This window comes from Quercus robur, chromosome 2 (assembly GCF_932294415.1).
Source record: "Quercus robur chromosome 2, dhQueRobu3.1, whole genome shotgun sequence".
NCBI classification, from domain to species: domain Eukaryota; kingdom Viridiplantae; phylum Streptophyta; class Magnoliopsida; order Fagales; family Fagaceae; genus Quercus; species Quercus robur.
In genome coordinates, this window is record NC_065535.1 from 37,719,054 (window position 1) to 37,739,092 (window position 20,039).

At 36.7% G+C, this 20,039-nt stretch overlaps 1 protein-coding gene across 1 annotated transcript; it reads left to right on the top strand.

Annotated features, from left to right (window-relative positions):
- Positions 1–1,131: 1,131 nt before the first annotated feature.
- On the top strand, positions 1,132–2,154 carry LOC126698562 (uncharacterized). The gene is made up of 2 exons (XM_050395884.1): positions 1,132–1,926; positions 1,969–2,154. The coding sequence occupies exons 1-2, from the start codon at positions 1,132–1,134 to the stop codon at positions 2,152–2,154; spliced, it is 981 nt and encodes a 326-aa protein (XP_050251841.1).
- The last annotated feature ends 17,885 nt before the right edge of the window (positions 2,155–20,039 follow it).

A 20,039-nucleotide genomic window follows, 5' to 3' on the forward strand; every position in this document is an offset into this window, starting at 1 on the left:
TTTAGATTTTTCCTCACTTGGGCTTTTCTTAATAGACTTTCGGGCTTTCCCAAGAGAATTGTAGTGGGATTTTTTTTTTTTTTTTGAGCTGTCACGTGCACCCAAAATAATGAAAGTAGGTGGTACTAGGTACTAGCATTATTACCTCACTTGTACTGAAAAAATGGTGTTGAATATTTGTACAACTTCTATAATGCTAGTATCACTTTTTTTTTTTCTTTTTTGTACAACTTTTCTACGTTGCAAAATGTGAATGATAGAGAAAAAATAATAGGTCCATATAATAGTGACAAACAATTAATTATTAAGATTTGTATAGATATTCAACCTCATTTTTTTCTATACACGTGATAGATAATTATTTATAATATGCTACATAAAATAATTGTAACAAAATGTGTAAAAATGTGTGATCGTAATATTATATCTTGTGTGATCATAACATTATATCGTGTGAGACTCACACAAGATAGAGCTTCACTTGGATTATCCCTACTTGGTAAGAACTAAGAAGTTTGCACAAAAATAATGCAAATTTAGACCAGGCCTTCCAAACTTTTTCCTTCAATTGTTTAGGTTTTTTTTTTTTTCCTAAAATATTATTTACATCGTTTTAAATTTGGGGTCAATTTAAGTCGGTCTTAAATATGAAAACTTGCAATTTATACCCTAGAGGCCTTGAGTTTTTTTTTTTTTTTTTTTTTTTTAATTTTATTTTATTGCATCATATAGCGTATCATAAGATACACAAACGCATTATAAATTTTATTTAAAAAATATATGAAATGTGTATTTATTATAAATTTAGAATATATTCAATTAATGAAAAATTTGATGATCATATACATAGTTTTATTTAATAAAGCTAAAACCACGGTGTTTTTTAGTAAATCTACCAAAGAAGACCGGAGGGATTCAATCAAGAATACTTTGGGAGTGACCGAGATCCGACACTATGAGAAGTACTTGGGCTGCCTTCCCTTGTGGGGAAAAATAAAAAATCCAGCTTTAATTATATTAAGGAGCGGGTATGGTGAAAACTCCAAGGGTGGGAAGAGAAGCTCCTTTCTCAAGCCGGACGAGAAATATTAATTAAGGCGATTGTCCAAGCAATTCCCACATATATATACCATGAATTGCTTCAAGCTCCCTATTGGTCTTTGTGAGGAGATAGAGGGCCTTATTCGGAGGTTTTGGTGGGGACAAAGTGGAGAAAGGCGAAAAATTCATTGGGCAAGGTGGGGTGAACTTTGTAAGCCTAAGGGTGAGGGTGTTATGGGGTTTAAGGATCTTGCGTTGTTCAATGACGCTTTCCTAGCTGAACAAGATTGGAGGCTCCTCCAAAACAGAAACTCGCTATTATGTAGAGTTTTCAAACCGAAGTTCTTCCCTCACGGATCAAATTTGGAGGCGCCGCAATCACAAATAGGGTCATATGCTTGGAGTATATTAAAGGGGAGGGATGTGTTAATGGAAGGATTGAGGTGGAGGGTGGGTGATGGCTTAGGTTGCATTAGGTTTAGAGAATCTGTGTGTCTGGCTTTGATCAAACCAGGCACGAATGAGTGGAATTCTAAACTATTGCAACAATTATTTTCAACAAGAGATATCTTGATTGAGTCAATTCCTTTGAGCTCTATGCAGGTGGAAGACAAATTATTTTGGCCCTTTACTCCATCGGGTTCCTATACAGTCAAGTCAGGTTATAGATTTCTGTATAAGGCACAAAGTTTGGACAACAATGACTACCAACATGAAGATAATGGCTTATGGAAGAGGGTGTGGGGGCTGAAGACTCAACCAAAAATTCGAAACTTTCTATGGCGAGCTATTAAAAACGCAATCCCAACGAAAGTGAACCTCAAAAGGTGCATGACCATAACAGAGGACCGCTGTGAACAGTGCAAGGCTGAACCTGAAGATACAGTGCATGCATTATGGTCGTGTCCTCTACTTGACACGGTATAGGAGCAGCAGGCAGAGTGGGATTTTTGTGGATTAGGGGCTTTTGGCACTTTCAAGGAGCTGGTGGAACATGTTGTGGAGGAAGGGAAGGGCTTGGAATTCTTGACAACAATCGTGTGGACTGTGTGGCACAGGAGGAATGCTATGCGAACCAGCTCTAACCCGTTTCCAGTTCAGCAAATCCAATAGTCGGTGAGGTCTCTCAGGGCAGATTTTGTGCGCTCCTTTCTCCCAAAACCCCCAGACCAACCCACTCCAACCTCCCTAAGACCAATCGGCAAACCCCCACCTTGGCCAGACATAAAGGTTAATTTTGATAGAGCATGTTTTCAAGACGAAAAACTTGCAGGTGTAGCAGCTGTAATCCGAGATGTAAATGGTCAGGTATTAGCTACAATGGCAGATAGGTTTCCTCTACCTCCCTTTATAGTGGCAGTTGAAGTGATAGCAACTATCAAAGCTCTCAAACTTGCACTTGAGCTCGGCCACAACTCAATCATCCTTGAGGGAGACTCCAAAATTGCAATTGAGACAATGCAGAGTGGAATGCCTACCTTGGCTGACTATGGACATTTGATCGAGGAGGCCAAGATGTTAGCAGAAAGTTTTGTAGCAATTGAGTACAGCTTTGTTCCAAGACAGTGTAATAATTTAGCCCATAAAATTGCTAGACATGCGAGACGTGTTAATGAGTATACGGTGTGGATGGAAGACGTTCCTCCACACCTATTCACTATAATTCATGCTGCTTTAGCTTCTTAAATAAAATCACAGTGCTCTTTCTCAACCAAAAAAAAAGTTCACTAAATAATTTTTTAAAATTTTAAAAACTTTTAGGCTATTAAATCAACGCAACATAATTAAAATAACATGTTCAATCAAAATAAATAAATAAATACCATGTCATAAATTTAGTGAACTAACTAGCACATGTGATAAGTTTAAGTTAGCATTTAATGGTCACCTTATCAACAAGAATGGACATAAGAGCTTGTTTCAAAACACTTCATAATGTTAAGGGTCTAATCCAAAATTTCAAACATTAAGAGATAAAATCAAAATGATTCCAAATTTTAAGGCTGTAAAATGCAATATAGTCTTCTATTTTCAAGTTCCTTATGGTTTCAAGATATTTTTTTATTATGTAATTTTTTTTAAAGAGTTTTAACCTATGATGTCCGCTTCTGATGATAGTTTTTTATTATCAGACCAAGACACCAATCAATTTTTGGTGTAGGCAGGAATTAAATCCTAAATCTCTTATTCAATTATTAAAGACTTTACCAGTTGAGGTAACTGACACCCACTTTTTTATTATGTCATTTAGATATTTTTTTTTAAAAAAAAGAAACATTTAGAGATAAATTGATATTTTGATGTATAATAAGGATTTAAAATTTTTCGGTGTTTTTACAAAAGAGATGTCACGGATTAGAAAGCCCAAAACTTTTACGGGTCATTTAGCCCAAGTAAAATGTGGCTATTCTAACACAGCGAGAATATGGGTCGTTTAGTCCTAATAAAATTTATACTTAAGATTTTTCCTCACTTGGGCTTTTCTTAATAGACTTTCGGGCTTTCCCAAGAGAATTGTGGTGGGTTTTTTTTTGAGCTGTCACGTGCACTGTAAAAAATGAAAGTAAGTGGTACTAGCATTATTGAGATTTGTAAAGTTGTGATTTATAACTATATTTTATCTTGGCTCTATTCTATGACAAAAAATGTTGTAATTGCTTTAATTTATTTTCTTATATTTTGTGGGATTTTATTATATTGGGTTTAGTGTTAAGTTGGTGAATAATCGTGCATAAAATGAAGAATTAGTGGATTTCGCGAGTGTCTCGCTGGAATCTTACCCACGAAAGAGCCACATGAGAAGTACGTGCTGGAAGCTGAAGAGTCATGCTAGCCTGGAAGATTTTGCGAGTGTCTCACGGGTAAGGCCTTCCTGCGAGTTAATCTGAAACATTTTACCTGGAGGATTTTTAAGTGTGACTTCCCTACCCTTCACCCATACTATATATATCTTCATTACCCATAAATGTAAATGTGGCTATTCAGAGAGAAAAACCCTAAGAGAGGTTTCTACAACACACCCACATATTAGAGAGAGCTACCCATTCTTAGAGAAAAATCTTTGTAGTTTATTCTCATTCCCTCTCCCATTGTTATACCTATTGAGAGGAGATTTTTACCCAAACACTACCCACACACATTCAAAGTGTTGAGAGTGTTTTTTGTGCTACTGGGAAGCATTGGAAGATGCTAATGATGGCAGATGCAACATGGAGCTTGTTGCGGGATCCAGAGAGTTAGACAAGATATGGTTCTGAGAAGCCTTGTTAGAGTAGGAGCTTGGAGGGTTTAGGTACATCGGATAGATTAGGTTTAGAGGGTCTCTTGCTAACCCATGTATTCCAACTGATTGTCTAGTGGATTGATTATCGCTTGGAGGGCGGCGGAGAGGTTTTTCGCCGAGTTCTTCGGTTTCCTCTTCAATAATACATCGACGTGTTATTTTGTATTTGCATCTTTCTTCTCTACTCTTTTACCTTTCATTTTACTACTGTGTTATTATGAATATGGGTTAGAGTAGCTTGTTTGTTTATATGCTCGCATTTACTCTTTTCCGCACTTAGTATAAGTTAGAGTAAAATCTATCGAGCCGTAATTTTAATTTGGGGTTCTAAATAGATTTTGTGGTTTCACACATTTTTGAGCATTCAAGGTTGTACACATATTCGACCTCATGTGTACTGAAAAAATGAGGTTGAATATTTGCACAATCTCAATAATGCCAATGTCACATATTTTGATTTTTTTTTATAACTTTGATATGTGGCAAAATGTGAGTGATAGAGAAAAAATAATAGGTCTATGTAATAGTGACAAACAATCAATTATTAAGGTTTGTATAGGTATTCAACCTCATTTTTTCAGTACACATTATAGATAATTAATTATAATATGCTACATAAAATAGTTGTGAGTCTTGTGAAAAAATGTGTAAAAGTGTGTAATTGTAATATTATATCTTGTGTGATCATAATATTATATCCTGTGAGACTCACACAAGATAGAGCTTCACTTGGATAATCCCTAATTGGTAAGAAGTTTGCACAAAAATTATGCAAATTCAGACCAGGTCTAATTGGTAAGAAGTTTTCCTTCAATTGTTTAGGGTTTTTTTTTTTTTTTTTTTTTTGAGAAACAAACACACACATAAGGGAGAGAGAAATGGGTAATTTAAATATGAAACTTACAACTTATACCCTTGAGGCCTTGAGTTTTAAAATAATTTTTAATGTGTTTCTTTTATCAACACTTAATAGAATCTTGCTGTTAAAAATAATAATAATAAGACATCGTTGTGAACAAGATAAGGGGGAAAAAGAGTTGTTGAGAGGGTAAATTATAAAATTTGAAAGTGAAAAAGACCAATTTTGAAGTATGTCCAAATTTTGAAGTGTGTATAAAAGGCATTTTTTTTAGTTTTTTGTTGAAAAATTGTTACTATAATGTGGTTTTTGATAGTTAATGGAAGTTAAGTCAGACAATGCATCGTGCACGTAGCTATCTTAAACCGTCCAAAACAAAATTCAAATGGGGTCTTACTATCATTGGCTAAAGAGAGCCGACCATGGACTCTGGGCCCATTGAAGGTGGCCACCCTTTCAGTCAATGGACACATGTACGGCCGCTGAGGTGCCACGCTACCCTCTAAATCACTCTAAATCATTTTATATGTAATGGTTGATTGCACTCGTTTAAAAAATGTTTAGCCATTTGGATTATCAACATTCTGCACCGACAGGCTGCCACGTTACCCTCCATGTTGTTTATTTTATTTTTATGGCATATGCGTGCGTGAGTGTTTACAGTCACAGACTCAGACTCAGACTCACTGTTTTATGACATTCACTCGTTGGAATCGAATATACCGGGTTACCCTAGCCTCTTTCTTTAATTATTTTGTGGTGAATGGAAGAGAACATCATGTTCATGTAAAAGGTTTGTCATGGTGATTCATTATAGATGTTGATGTGAATTTGGGTCCAGCATTTCGGTTTATTGAAATTGATACCTGTCTAAAATTAGTCACTTTTTCGCATAGTGTTTAATTTGTCTTAATTAACTAATCACTCTACTCCTAACTTAGAGAACTTTTTATTTTGGGTGAGCTAGTATGTCTTTGCACTTTCATGTAGCAGCTAGAAAAAACCAAAAACTGATTTAAGAAGGATTGGATGGCATCCTTTTGCAATGGCAATGATTTCATTCATCCATCAAGAATATCAAACAACAAGACTAGTAGGATAAGCGTTACGGATACCACAAGTATATAGTTCTAATTAGTAATTACCACGTGAATGTGCCTTTTGTACCATAAGCCATATCTTGGAAATTCAAAGAGACCTTGTGTCATCTTTCATGTTTTCCACCTACACTAGAGCCTAATTCACACTTTGGTAATTTGATTAACACAGTGTGAAATTTGTTTGATTGATCCATGCATAATATGGGTCATATTGTCTCTAGGGTGGTACTCGCATATGAAATTATAAGTGTGGGGATAGAGAAATTGGAGGAATTAATTCAAATGCATTAATTCATTTTATTTATAGAACAATACTTAACTCGTGCAATATGAAATTCTTAGAGCATCCACACCACTTTGTCTACAATAGAAAAACAGGTGAAATTTACATATTTAAGTCCCAAAACTACCTATGTGGGTTCATCTATATCACTGAAGATTTAAACATTTGTATCTTAATATTTTATTAATTTATCATTATTTTATCTCTCTCCCTCTTCCTCTCTTCTTCATTTCACTGTTTTATTGTGTCCCTCAGATAAAACCAACCACCACCACCACAAGTCACAACTCATTACAAATTTCATCATCTCATCACAAAACCCAATCAACTAGAAAACTCAAATCAAACCCAACAAAGATCCAAAGTCAAACCCATCACCACCCCACCTACCACCGCAACCCAATGAAGCAGCAAAAAACAACCCACAAACCCAACCGAGATCCAAAACAAAACCACCACCGTAAGAAGAAGAGAACTAGTGAAGAAGAAGAAGCAACAGAGAGCTGAGAGGCAAGAAAGAATTTTTTTTTTTTTTTTGAGAGAGAGAGAGAGAGAGAGAGAGAGAGAGAGATTTTTGATGTCGTAGGTTAATTTAATAAAAAAAAAAGAACAAAAAATGATTATTTAAAGAAAATAGAGTGTATAATAGATAAACTGATGTGTGTGTTTTTGTAAAATGACTTAATAAAATAGAAAAAGTAGGTTTTTATACTAAAATAGACAAAAAAATTTAGACTGACTGACGCGAATGCCCTTACATGAATTCATTCAACTAAACTCAATTGACTCTCAATGTTAACGATCTTGGCATAAACTTATAGAATTTTGGGTATTGTTTGGAGATGCTATCACGATTCAACGTTAATTAGATATTAAGTGCATTTTTTATACTGTTCTTCAAAGACACACTTTGCCACTCTTTTTGCTATAAGTTAACTGAAAGCCCGGTTATAATTAGTGGACTATTACTTTACCATAGATCCATTATCTTTTCTCTACCATTTATAGTCAAATAAAAATATTTTACCTCTATAAATATTTTACGTGGTAACAAACGGAGCGTTAGTTTCAAGATAAACCTCATGTACAATTTACTAAATTTTTTTTTTTAAATTTTAATTTATAATGACTCTTTGAGAGGATAACTTGAAATGTATTTAAACATTTTGGACTTTGACCTAACTCAGGGAGTCTTACAATGAATTTATTATTTTCCAACTTAAGGGAGTCTTACAAATTTTTAAACTTTACTTGCTTGAATAGGATAAGAGCGAAAAATTATGACCTATCTTATACAGTTATTTGTTTACATAGACATTTTAATATTACAAAAAAATTGAAAAGTATAGATTTGGTAAGATTGGTACCCAAATAGAGACGGAGCCAAGATTTTAAGTTAAAGAGGGTCGGAGTATAAGCAAAAAAGAAAAAAAAAATTACTCCAAATAGACATTTATATAGTATTTACAAATTAGAAATACACAAAATCATTATTTCTTAACACATTAAGATACAATTATTTACCAACAAAGACAAAAAAAACACAAAATAATATTATTTTTTAATACTAGGCTAGCTTGAATTTTTTTTTTTTTTTTATATTTATTAAGAGTTAAAGCATTTACAATAACGATGCTAAAAAGAGCCCACTTAAGCTTAGCATACCATGGTAAGATGAAAAAGGAAAAAAAAGAGACCAAGCTTAGATTTAAGGTTAACTAAATAGAGTCTCAAGCTCAAAGAGCTTTGCACGGCATCAATTGGTAATTTGGAATCTTCTTTAAAAATCAAAGGGTTAGTTTTTAAGGGCGCAAATTAATGTGCATTTGATGCATTATTAAATAATATTTTTAAATATTTTTTAAAAATGAAAAATCATATTGTTCACAAATATCTAATATATATATATATATATATTAATATTATACAAGATAGAAATTCTACTCTAACCTAATCTAAGTATATATGTGTGTGAAATTCTTCCTTGGAGATTTGAACCCCCGACTTTGAATTTGGTAAGGATGGGGTGTAAAACCCATATTTTACACTATTCAATAAGAGATATTGCCGCATCAGTATTTTATTTAAAATTCAATATCACCTAATAACATTTCAATAAACTTTCAATTTGGTTGAATTTATAAATGGGTATTATAATTGATTGAGTGTAGTTGTGTTTATTTTTAAATATGTGATACAATGATATGGCATGTTAGGATTGGAAGGGTAAAACGTGTGTTTTACACCACATTCTTAAGAAATTTAATAAAAAAAAAATACACATAGTCATAATAAATTTATTCCTACAAATCAATGAATTGTAGACACGTATAATCATAATTAAACATTTAATTAATTATGGGAAACTTGTTTTTGACAAGGAAAAAATAATGAGTAATATTACCGGCATAAACTATTTTATAACAATTTTATAAATTGTTGATGTGGTAAACTTCTTACTAGTTTTGTAAGGAAATTTGTATCTTTAGCAATACTCCAAAAAAAAATTGTTTGAAATAATCATGAGGGTATGATGGTATTTTTGAAAGAAAAAGTAATTCTCAGTTCCCACCGCCACAAGGGTCAACGAAGAACAGAGAAGGAAATTCAAAAGCAGGCAATCACCTCATTCAAGCAGCAAATGAGGAGAATGCAAGCAACGTAGTGAGAGACATGATATGTGATGATGATGATGATGATGGGGTCATTACATATAACTCATGGTGGCTCGCTCATGCATGCATCACTGTCTAGTTGAGTTCACACCGCGTTAATGTAATGTAATGAAATAAAATTGAATGATGAGGTTTCTTTTTTTGTAGAGTAGGGTAGGGCCCACATGGGAGGGAAGTCACGAGGCAAGTGGAAGAAAAACAAAGATCAGGGAGAGAGAGAGAGAGAGAGAGAGAGAGATATATTCCTAGCACAGCATTGAGCCACGTAGTGTTAGGCCGAATCAGACTTTGATTTTGTAATAATCAATAATAAAATAAAAAAAATAGAAATGTATATATCTAGAGCTACCCTCTCATTGGTCCTAACACTTGGTACAAATCCCCATTGCAATGCTGCTGCGCTGTAAATATCTTCTTCTCTCTTTTTACAAAAAAAAGAAAAAAAAGAAAAGAAAAGAAGATGCTAAAATAGTAATGGTAATGGTGCACGCGTCCGCAGCCAGATATTTGTGGCCTGACCCTTTCAAGCTGCCCTTTGTGTTCTCAGCCACTAATCTGCCCACGTGTCCACACCATAATAGAACGATGCTCTTCGGGCACTACCTGCCCGGTACCTTTTTTTTGCCTGCGTTGGATTTGGGCCCACCTTTAAAGAATCGGTTTTTGCACCACTTGCCAACTCGGGGAACTCAGCCGAGCTAGTTTACAACAATGCTCATATAATGTATATTGTAATTTGAAGTTGCAGCCAAGTTTTATTCAAAGAAAAAATGTTTTTAGTATATTACATAAATGACAAAATTTGGTTATAAATTTGATTGTATCTAATGGTTACAACTCTACTTAATATCTTTTTTATGAGATATAAATTTTGACAAACCAATCATTGGATCATATATATATATATATATTTTAATATCCTCCATGCTTTCAAAATTTTCTAGAAGATTCAAAAATTAATAACTGTGTTATCAATTTCAAGTTTTTGTAGTTTAAAATTATTCATAAAAAATAAATTTATGGATCGATTAGTAAATAACATTTGATTGGAAAGAAATTTAACATGCATGTTAAGAACATACAATTCAACAATTAGATTTTTAAAATATTTAACTATATTAATGTTTTTAGTAAGAATGGTAACTATAAGCTACTACTAAGTTTATAGTCAAATTTTATCAATAATGAAAATAAAAATAGTTTTAATTGTGTCTGTCTCTGAATCAGGATTAAAGAAGCAATGTTTTCAATTAAGGATGACTCACTCACACAAAGTCCACTCATAAAGAAATCATAATGTTCAAGTTGCTAGCGTAATGGAATGTCGCTTTCAAGCATTATAAATTATAAAAGACAAGCAACTAGCCTAGCTAAAGTCCTTCTATGTCTTTTTAATCTATCATGGACACACAGAAAGCTAAGCTGCATGATCGAATAAGTCAGAGTCTTTGTACTAGTTTATTAATTAGTTCCAATCGATAACATTCATCCTTTATATTACGTGGATCGCATAAATTTTTCTTTAATCAAATAAAAGCCACACTGAAATTCTTTCTTTCGCATTGGTTGCCTGCTTGTATTAAAAGGAAGAAAAGAAAAAGAATTTACCAAAAAAGCTTTGTACTACTAGATCACATAAATTGTTTGAGATATTTTGATATTCATGAATTTAAATAAAATTAAGCAACTTATTATACGAGTAATCTTGTACTGGAGCTCCTATAAACACCACCGATTCTCTTTGAATCAAGAGCTTTTCGTGGCTTGTTTATATTGAAGGGAGAAGGAAAAAGTGTGGAGGGGAATAAAGTAAAGTTAATTAAAAATAAAATAATTTTAAACTAATTCTTATCTACTCTACCCTATCGTAACTCCCTCCCTCTCGATTCAAACAGACTATTATAATGTATATGAAATTATCATGTGATGGATTGGAGGCACCAATTCAACATCAGCTTACTCAATCTTCTCATCTCAATGTCCACTTTCAATAAAGTTAATCATATAAAACTTTTGAAGAAGTTTAGAAAAGTGTATTGTTGAGACTTTATAAAATTAGTCAGAATATATGTTGACGAGATTTCAAGATTACTAAAACCTCTTTCACAAAGTAAACGTTAAGAGTATTTCTTAAATTTGTTTAAATCATGAGTAGTTTATGTAATATATAGTAACTACTAGTTTCGATTTATACGATAAAGCTCAATACAAATACAAATTCAAAAGACAAAAGATAAAAAAAAATTTGTTTTTCTCTATTCAATTCATGTGTTCAATCTCCATAGCTTTGCTTTCCAGTTTCCCCACTTCGAAGTGGTTGACATATAAGTGTCATATCGGTGCCGAAAGTAGTCAACAAACACCACTATCTGTGGCGGCCTAATAAGTAAATTATGATGGTCAACTTATTTTAGTAATTTTAGTAACAGCGAATCGTTTTAAAACTTCAAGTCAATCAATGAAAACATTTTTTTGTGCTCTCTCAAAACACTTTCTTTCTTCCAAGGAAAGCACTAAAATTTTTTGTGCATAACAGCTCGATTAGTCAACACTAGACCAATTATTTTATAATTAAAAAAAAAGGTCAACTCAGCAAGACCAGATCGAGTTAAATATTACAAAATCAAAGTCAATTGGATATCTCCATTTTAATTGAACAAAATAAAACAAAACCTGGACATCCATATTTTGAGTAATAGTTATAACTTGCCTGTACCTAAGAAGAACCACTCATATATTAATTATTGTGACCGAAGGTAGTCCACTCCTAAGTCCTAAAGCTAAAAGTCGTAGCAAGTTTAAAACGAACCTACAATACAATACATGCAGTAAGACGGAGAGCATATGTTATTTTAGGTGTCAACGTAGGGATTTGGGGAACCAACAACATACTCGTGCATATTGGGGTCAATGGCAACTAGTACATGTGCGAGAAAGATTGGAGGATGACCCCTCTTCCTCACGGTGTGTTGGTGCGCTGCTTTCATTACTTGTGCATGTAGAACTTCAGGGGTTTGTGTAGAGTCTATGGAGCACCAAGCCACAAACTAATGATTGAAATTTCTTAAAGGTGTGATTAGTCAAGTAAAGTCAAACTTTTGTCAAATCATCTTGTACGAAAGCCTAAATTTTCAAACCCGTCTCACAAATTTGACCAAGTTTGATCATGGTTAACCTGAATTCAATCAAGATTTGACTGAAAATATGACCATTGCAATAGAGATACTTTCTAACTCCCATTGTAGATAATTGTATTTCCTTTAAAATGATTGTTCACAATCCCAAATTGGATACAAAACAAGCAAGATATTGCGGAGATAATGAAAAAGTGCAAAACACTTAGCCAATTTTTTTAAAAAATGAGTGTTTGTAAAGTTCATTAGAATTTAATCTTAATTAAATTATAATCAAACAACCACCAATTGAACCAAATAAGGAGTCGCCGGAAATACCTTATGATAAATTTCAGTTTGGTATACTTGGATTGCAAAATTCCACTTAAATCAAAGTCAATTTACAAAAATATCAAGGCGAGAACTCTTGAATTAAAACTTAGGTGATGTTTGGATACGCGTTAAGTTTCAGTGTTTGCACATTTTGCATTTTCCTCTTTTTTTTTTTTTTTTTTTTTGGGTTTTCACGCGTTTTAGGGAATGCGGTTACTGTTCATGCATTGTTTCATGAACAGTAACCGCAAATGTTGGCTTTTCCATGGTGAACAATGCATCCGTGCACTGTTCATGGACTCACAAATTCTACTTTTCAGCAACTTTTTCATTAAAAATGGGTCTCACGGCATTATTCACACATTTAAAAATTATTTTGCTACAATGTTTTCAGTTTTCAGTTTTTATTTTTAGTAAAATAAGTTCTATCTAAACAGACCCTTAGTTTGACATCACTTTCCAAAGTATCTAGCTTACCAAATATGAAATTGGAACAAAAAATTGGATAGCTTTAGAAAATAGACATCATGACCTTTCTAGTGACATCTCGTTTGAGCCAAACGAAGGTAAAAAAGGCTAGAAAACAACATTGTAAAATTAGTATAAATCATGCTTAATTCACAAAAAAATGGGCTATATAATGTGAGAGACCCTCCAGGAGAAGGGGATTGGAAAAGAGAGAGAAAAAAGAGTATAGCAATCTAAATCATTCTGATATCCAAGAGTGATCATTATATACAGGTTTAACCTCCTCGGACTGAAAGTTTATTGATATCAACATCCTTCATTTGTGTTTGATCGTTATGCAATTCAATACTACCTGTTGTCCAACTCATTAGAACCTAGTTCTTTGACCCATTCTCTACAAATTCATTGTATTGGGCTTATTGGACCAAGACTCTATATATTTTGGGCTTGAGCCCCAAATTGTGACCCTACATATATTATTATTTATGTCTTATAGTGACTAAGATTTTTAAGCCTTCATGCATGATGCCATGATCTCCTTCAAATGGCTTGACAATGAATTTAAAGATGAACTTGACTCCTTGAAATGCTGGACCTTCTAATTCACGGATCTTCCCCTTGATGGATGGAAGGAATTGTGTGTGTTGGTGAACACATGGTGTATTGCAGTGTGTCATAGCTTGCTTCATGTTGTGACTTGATGAAGAGTTTAATATGCAGAAATGTGAGGCAAGGATAAATGGCTACAGGAAGTTAAGAGCATCCACAGCAATGGAGCTAAATTTTTAGCAATTTAGCTCCATCAAAAGCTACTTTATCTATTTTACCTACACACATGCTGCAGCAGTGGATCTATTTTAGCTTTCAACAAAATAAAATAATATAATCATCACAATAAAATAATATTTCTACTACAATAAAATAATACATCCCAACAAAAAAAAAAAAAACCCACAAACGGATCATCACCACATTTCACAACCACCGTCGGCCAAGAACAACCACCCACAAAAACCTTTCAGCCAGCCACATCCACCTCCACCACTACTCCACTACAACCACAACCCCCGGCAAAAAAAATAAAAATAAAAATCAAACCACCACCAACACAGCCATAACCATAGCCCAACACAGGCCACGACAACCACAGCCATAGTTACCAAACCACCACCAACACAGCCAACAAACCGCCATTTCAACCACAATCCACGGTCACAACCAAACCCACAAAAAAAAAAAAAATCAAACACCAAAAAACCGTACATCTCTCGCTGTGCTTTAGTTTCCGTTTACGCTTCGATCTCATTGCTCTACCCGTACATCTCTCTTTCGGCTTGGGACTTGGGGCTTGGGATGGTGAGCTGGGTCGGCGAAATGGGTGGCGAGCTGGGTCGGCGAAAGGGGTGGCGATGGTGAGTTGGGTCGGCGAAATGGGTGGCGAGCTGGGTTGGCGAAAGGGGTGGCGATGGTGAGCTGGGTCAACGAAATGGGTGGCGATGGTGAGCTGGGTCGGCGAAATGGGTGGCGAGCTTCGTCGACCCAGGTCGCCATCCCTTTCGCCGACCCATCTCGCCACCCCTTTCGTTTACGCCATCGTCGATCACGCAAAAAGAACAGAGAAAAGATATTGAAGAGATAGAGAAGGAAGAGAGAGGGCTGAGAGTTGAGTCTGACGAAAAGAAAGAGACGGAAGAGGGAGAGAAAAAGATGGATTATTTTAATTGGAAGAGAGAGAAAAGTTAAATAAAATAGTATTATTTTTTTTAGCTTTGTGCTACAGTGCACATCTATTTATAGATGTGCACTGTAGCTGAACATCTAAAATTTTTGCTTTTACCTCCACTGTTGTAGTGTAGTTTTTAGGGATAGTGGAGCTAAAATATACCAATATACCTATATAGCACCACTGCTGTGAATGCTCTAAATAGCAAAATAGTAAGGAAAGTAGTAGATACCTGGATGAGTTTAGGATTGCAAACCCAAAACTTACTCATACCTGAATGGAGGAGTTGCCATGATCAAGGACAGAGTCAGGGCTTGGAATTAAGGGGGCGATTTTATTGTTGGCTGAGTGCGGTCACTTTGGCTTCTAGCTATGCTGTTTGGTTGCTACGGGTTTTTTTATTTTTTATTTTATTTTATTATTTTTTTTAAGTTTCTTTGATGAGTAGTGCTAGGTGAGGACAAAATTATTTTGTTTAAAATTTTTTAAAGAGTTAGGTTATTTGTTTTGGGTAAAATTGGTTGATTGGGCTTAATTTTTTTAATTATATTTTTGCTATTGGTAATTTTTGTTGATGAGCTAATTTTTCAGGGCTTGTATATTTTGTTTTAAATTTTAGATCTATACATTTTTTATAGCATTTAAAATGAGGAAAATGCTAGAGTTACAAATGGTTATTGTTATGTAAAAAAGTAACGTAAGTTGTGGCCTCACATGCAAACTAATAAAAATTTATTGCTTCAACAGTTTATAAAAATATTGTACAAAACTTTTGTAGTTGTAATATTACTCTAAAAAGAATTAAAAACATTTTTAAGAGGAGGCAAAATGTAATTTTATAGAACAAAATTGTTAATTTTAATACCTACAAAGGAGGCTAGTGTTGGCATTGGAGTTCGGGACTGATGACGTCGAAAATTGTCACCAATGGGTCACACCGTACTCGCGACTCGAATCGAACCTGCACGACGAAACAATCGAAAGAATCCTTCAGAGAGCACCGGTGTGGTGCTGGCCAAAGGCTCTTCGACGGTCAAGTTAGAATTCCTCTGTTTTACTTAGTGCGTTAGAGAGGGTTCATTAAAGCGTACCTCGATTTCTGTGGGTATTAGGCCTTTTATAGTGATAAAGGGTTGACTTTTCCTTTTTGGTTTCCACATCTTTTCAATGTGGGACTCTACTCCCAATTCTTCTAAGCGTGGTGAGCAAGGATTCCCATTTTCGGATCTTAGGGTTTTTCTGGGCTATGGACGTTTCGGATCATGGGCCCTTACTGTGTCAGTCAGTGATGGGCCTTCAAAGCTGGGACCATCTTTACACAGGCCCAAGAGACCCAATCCGTCAGGCCCATTAAGGTAAGCCCATCAGGCCCAATATTTTATCATCTTCAGTTGCCCCCTTCACCCCAATGGTCCGTCACCTTTTAGGTCAAAGGATCAATGGGGTGACGGTCCTTACGTATGGGTATGACGGTCATTTTATGACGGATTCATGCAAGATGGGACGACGGTTCCAGATGGATCAACCCGTCGTAGGAAGATTCATCAAGTTGACGGTTACATGACGGGTACAAATCTGTTGGTACGTACTGACAAGTTGTCAGCATTTATTAAGCATGCCACGTGTCACTCTCTGAATGGTCGTTGTATAGGATCGAAGCGTCGCTTCGTCTTCCGTGCACCTCCTATATATATAAGGCGCCTCACTCTTTCATTTTTCAATTTTCACTTAGAAAACATTTGTCAGAGCGAAGCCGTCAACCTTGTCAGAGTAATCCGTCGAGGACGAATATCTACTGATTACACCAACCGTCACCTATCCTCTACTAAGTTTGGTAAGTGCTTCTAATTTACTATAGTCAAGTTACATTTCCGTCCATGCATTGTTGTTAGGCTTTCCATACCCGTCAACACTTTCAAACCCGTCAGTCTTAGGTTTCATTGTCAATTGTAGGAAATGTCTAGTGCGTCAAGTAACCAGTCGGTGGTTCGTGATGGGACGGAATACGAGGATGTATACCCGTCCGGTCATAAAGACCAAGAGAGCCCCGGCGAAGATAGGAGTCCGTCTGCCTCCTCTTCATCCTCAACAAATGAGGATGTGGAGATAGTTGAAATAGAGGGTTCTGATGATGACGGGGATCAAGCACCGGAGTCCGTTGTAGGCGCTGATGGACTAAGGCAGTTCATCATGTTGCCAGAGTGGACGGTGCATAGGTTTACATCCGTCATCAGGGAGAAACACTTCAGCACCTTCAGAACCAACTTCCAAATCCCTGACTATGTTTCCATCTGTCTACCATACGCGTCGGAGAAGTGTTACTATGAAGGGGTAGACGGTGTCGGAGTGTACGAGCAGGCGTTGAAGGCTGGACTTCGATTCCCGCTTTCTACACTTCATAGGGCGCTTTTACAGTATCTGGGGTTGTCCGTCACCCAGATATCCCCTAACGCCTGGAGGGTCTTCATAGCCATGGAGATTCTTTACGGTGCAATGTCAGGTGGGGAAAGGAAACTGACGGTCCGTGAATTTCTTCACTGCTACTGTCCAGACGAGATTTCTGGATCAAGGGGGATGTATAGTTTTGCTAGTCGGAGCCCCTTGTTGAAGGTGATCTTTGAGACTCCAGACTCAAATAGAGACTGGAAGAGTCGCTACTTCTTCCTGGAGGGTGACAGGTGGATGAGCCATCCAGGGGAGACGGATTACATGCCCGTCGACACAACTTGGGCAGTGATAAATCAATCGTGTATGCATCCGTCTTAATTTTGTAAAGCTTTTCGTATCCGTCCATTTTTATGTGTATATCTTGATCGTCTCTCTCTGCAGGTAGACGGCGCCCACAAGTCAGCCTCGAGGAGTTTAGTTTCCTTGAAAAGGTTTGCAGGAAAACTACGCCAGAGGAAAGGACTTGGGCTAAGTTGGTGAACCCGAGGACCATACATTGGTACTGCGACGGTCCTGAGCCCACCCAAGAAGCAATTAGATACGACGAACGAGTTCATAGACGTAAGCCCGTCAACTTTACTTTGCCATTTACCTGGCCTTATTTTGTTTTAATTTCATCCGTCATTATTTGCAGAGATGGAAGACGCAAAAAGGAGAGCTTTGATCAAATCCCAAGCCGTCAAGAAGAGGGAATCCGGTGAGGAGGTACCTAAGGTGTCGGCTTCAGCCCCTAAGAGGAAACTGACATCAAAATCCGACCGTCCATTTAAGCAACCAAAGGTCTCTCTCGAACCTGTGGTCGGTTTAATGGCTGAGGGTAACAAGACCGTCACCCCAGCTAAGCAGGGGACGGGTAAAGGATTGATGACGGCCCTAGAAGGTAAGCAAGAGAGACCTCCCTCCCTTCTCCGCGACGACTCCAAGTATGCATTGGAGAAGCTGTCGTCCATCATCACGGCGGAAGAATATGAAGATCTTGGAAACCATTCGACGGAGGCCATGGGGGAGACGGGCCTCTTTGCCGTCGCTCAGGTTGGTTATGTCCGTCAAATAAGTTTATTTTTCTTTTTCGTTGTTATTTACATTATGTGACGGTCTCTTTTCTATTCGCAGTCCTTGGTCATGATGAAGGGACTACTGGACCGGTGTCTCAACCGTGAGAATACCTTGGACCGGGTGCGCGCGAAGGCGGAGCAGACGGAGGAAGAGCTCGGACAACTCCATAAATGGAGGTCCAAGATAGAGAAGAAGCTGGAGCTTTCTGAGAAGGCAAGGAAGGAGCTGGAGGAGAAGACGGCCTCTGCGCTGACGGCCATAGAGAAAAAAGAGGCGGAGATCAAAGAACTCAAGGAAGAGATCCGTCATGCGAAAGAAGTAGCCGTCGAGGAGTACCGATGCTCGGAGTCCTGTTTGGGCGAGCTGTCGGACTCCTTCCTTCAAGGCTTCGATGATTCTCTCCGTCAAGTCAAGAAGGCCTATCCAGAGCTGGATTTGTCAATGGTCAAACTTGAGGACCAAGCCCAGACTTCTGCCCTCCCCGTCGCCTCCGAAAATACGGAGGACCTCTTTGGCGACGGCGCTGCTCAAGGAGACGGAGAGTCCGTCCCGTCGAAGGATGTCCAAGTTGCTGAACAAAAGGAAGATTAACGTCTATGTAATTCATTTTGAGGACAATCCGTCCATTCTTTTTTTTTTTTATTCACATTTCAAGACAATCCGTCCTTTTTAATTGTATTAAACATTTGCCTTTGGGGCTTTTGGCTTAATGTTCACATATGCTTTTTATAATTGTTTGGTACTCTGTTTAAAGCTCCGTCCTCCTTCTTGAGGAAGGATTTTTGTGAGAACATTTGTTTCTGTGATACTCCGTCCACATTGCAGACTTGTTATCTTGTGTTGATTGAGCATTTACATCGGTGAGGATTTTCCTTTTCCGTCTGTTTTGAGAGGTTTATTATGAGGACCGTCCACTTTGTGGCGTTGTACATCATTTTTAAATGTATCGCGTATTTAATGGACTTGTAGAAAATTTTAACGTAGCTAGTTGTCCGTCCACTTCGCTTACACACTCTTCTATTATTTCCGTCTGTTTTGTGGACATTTATTTCAACATCTTAGTGATCCGTCCACTTTGGGGACAGTTTTTCAATCACCTTAGTGATCCGTCCACTTTGTAGACAGTTTTTCATCACCTTAGTGATCCGTCCACTTTTCGGATTTATATCATCACCTTAGTGATCCGTCCACTTTGTATACTCATGTTTCATCACCTTAGTGATCCGTCCCCTTTGTGGACTCATGTTTCATCACCTTAGTGATCCGTCCACTTTGTGGACTCATGTTTCAGTCCACTTTTTGGACTCATGTTTCATCACCTTAGTGATCCGTCCACTTTGTGGACTCATGCTTCATCACCTTAGTGATCCGTCCACTTTGGGGACAGTTTTTCAATCACCTTAGTGATCCGTCCACTTTGTAGACAGTTTTTCATCACCTAAGTGATCCGTCCACTTGGGGACAGTTTTTCAATCACCTTAGTGATCCGTCCACTTTGTAGACAGTTTTTCATCACCTAAGTGATCCGTCCACTTTGGGGACAGTTTTTCAATCACCTTAGTGATCCGTCCACTTTGTAGACAGTTTTTCATCACCTTTTGGAAGTGATAATCCTCGTAGGCTTATCCGTCCATCTTGTGGACTTGATTTTGTATCC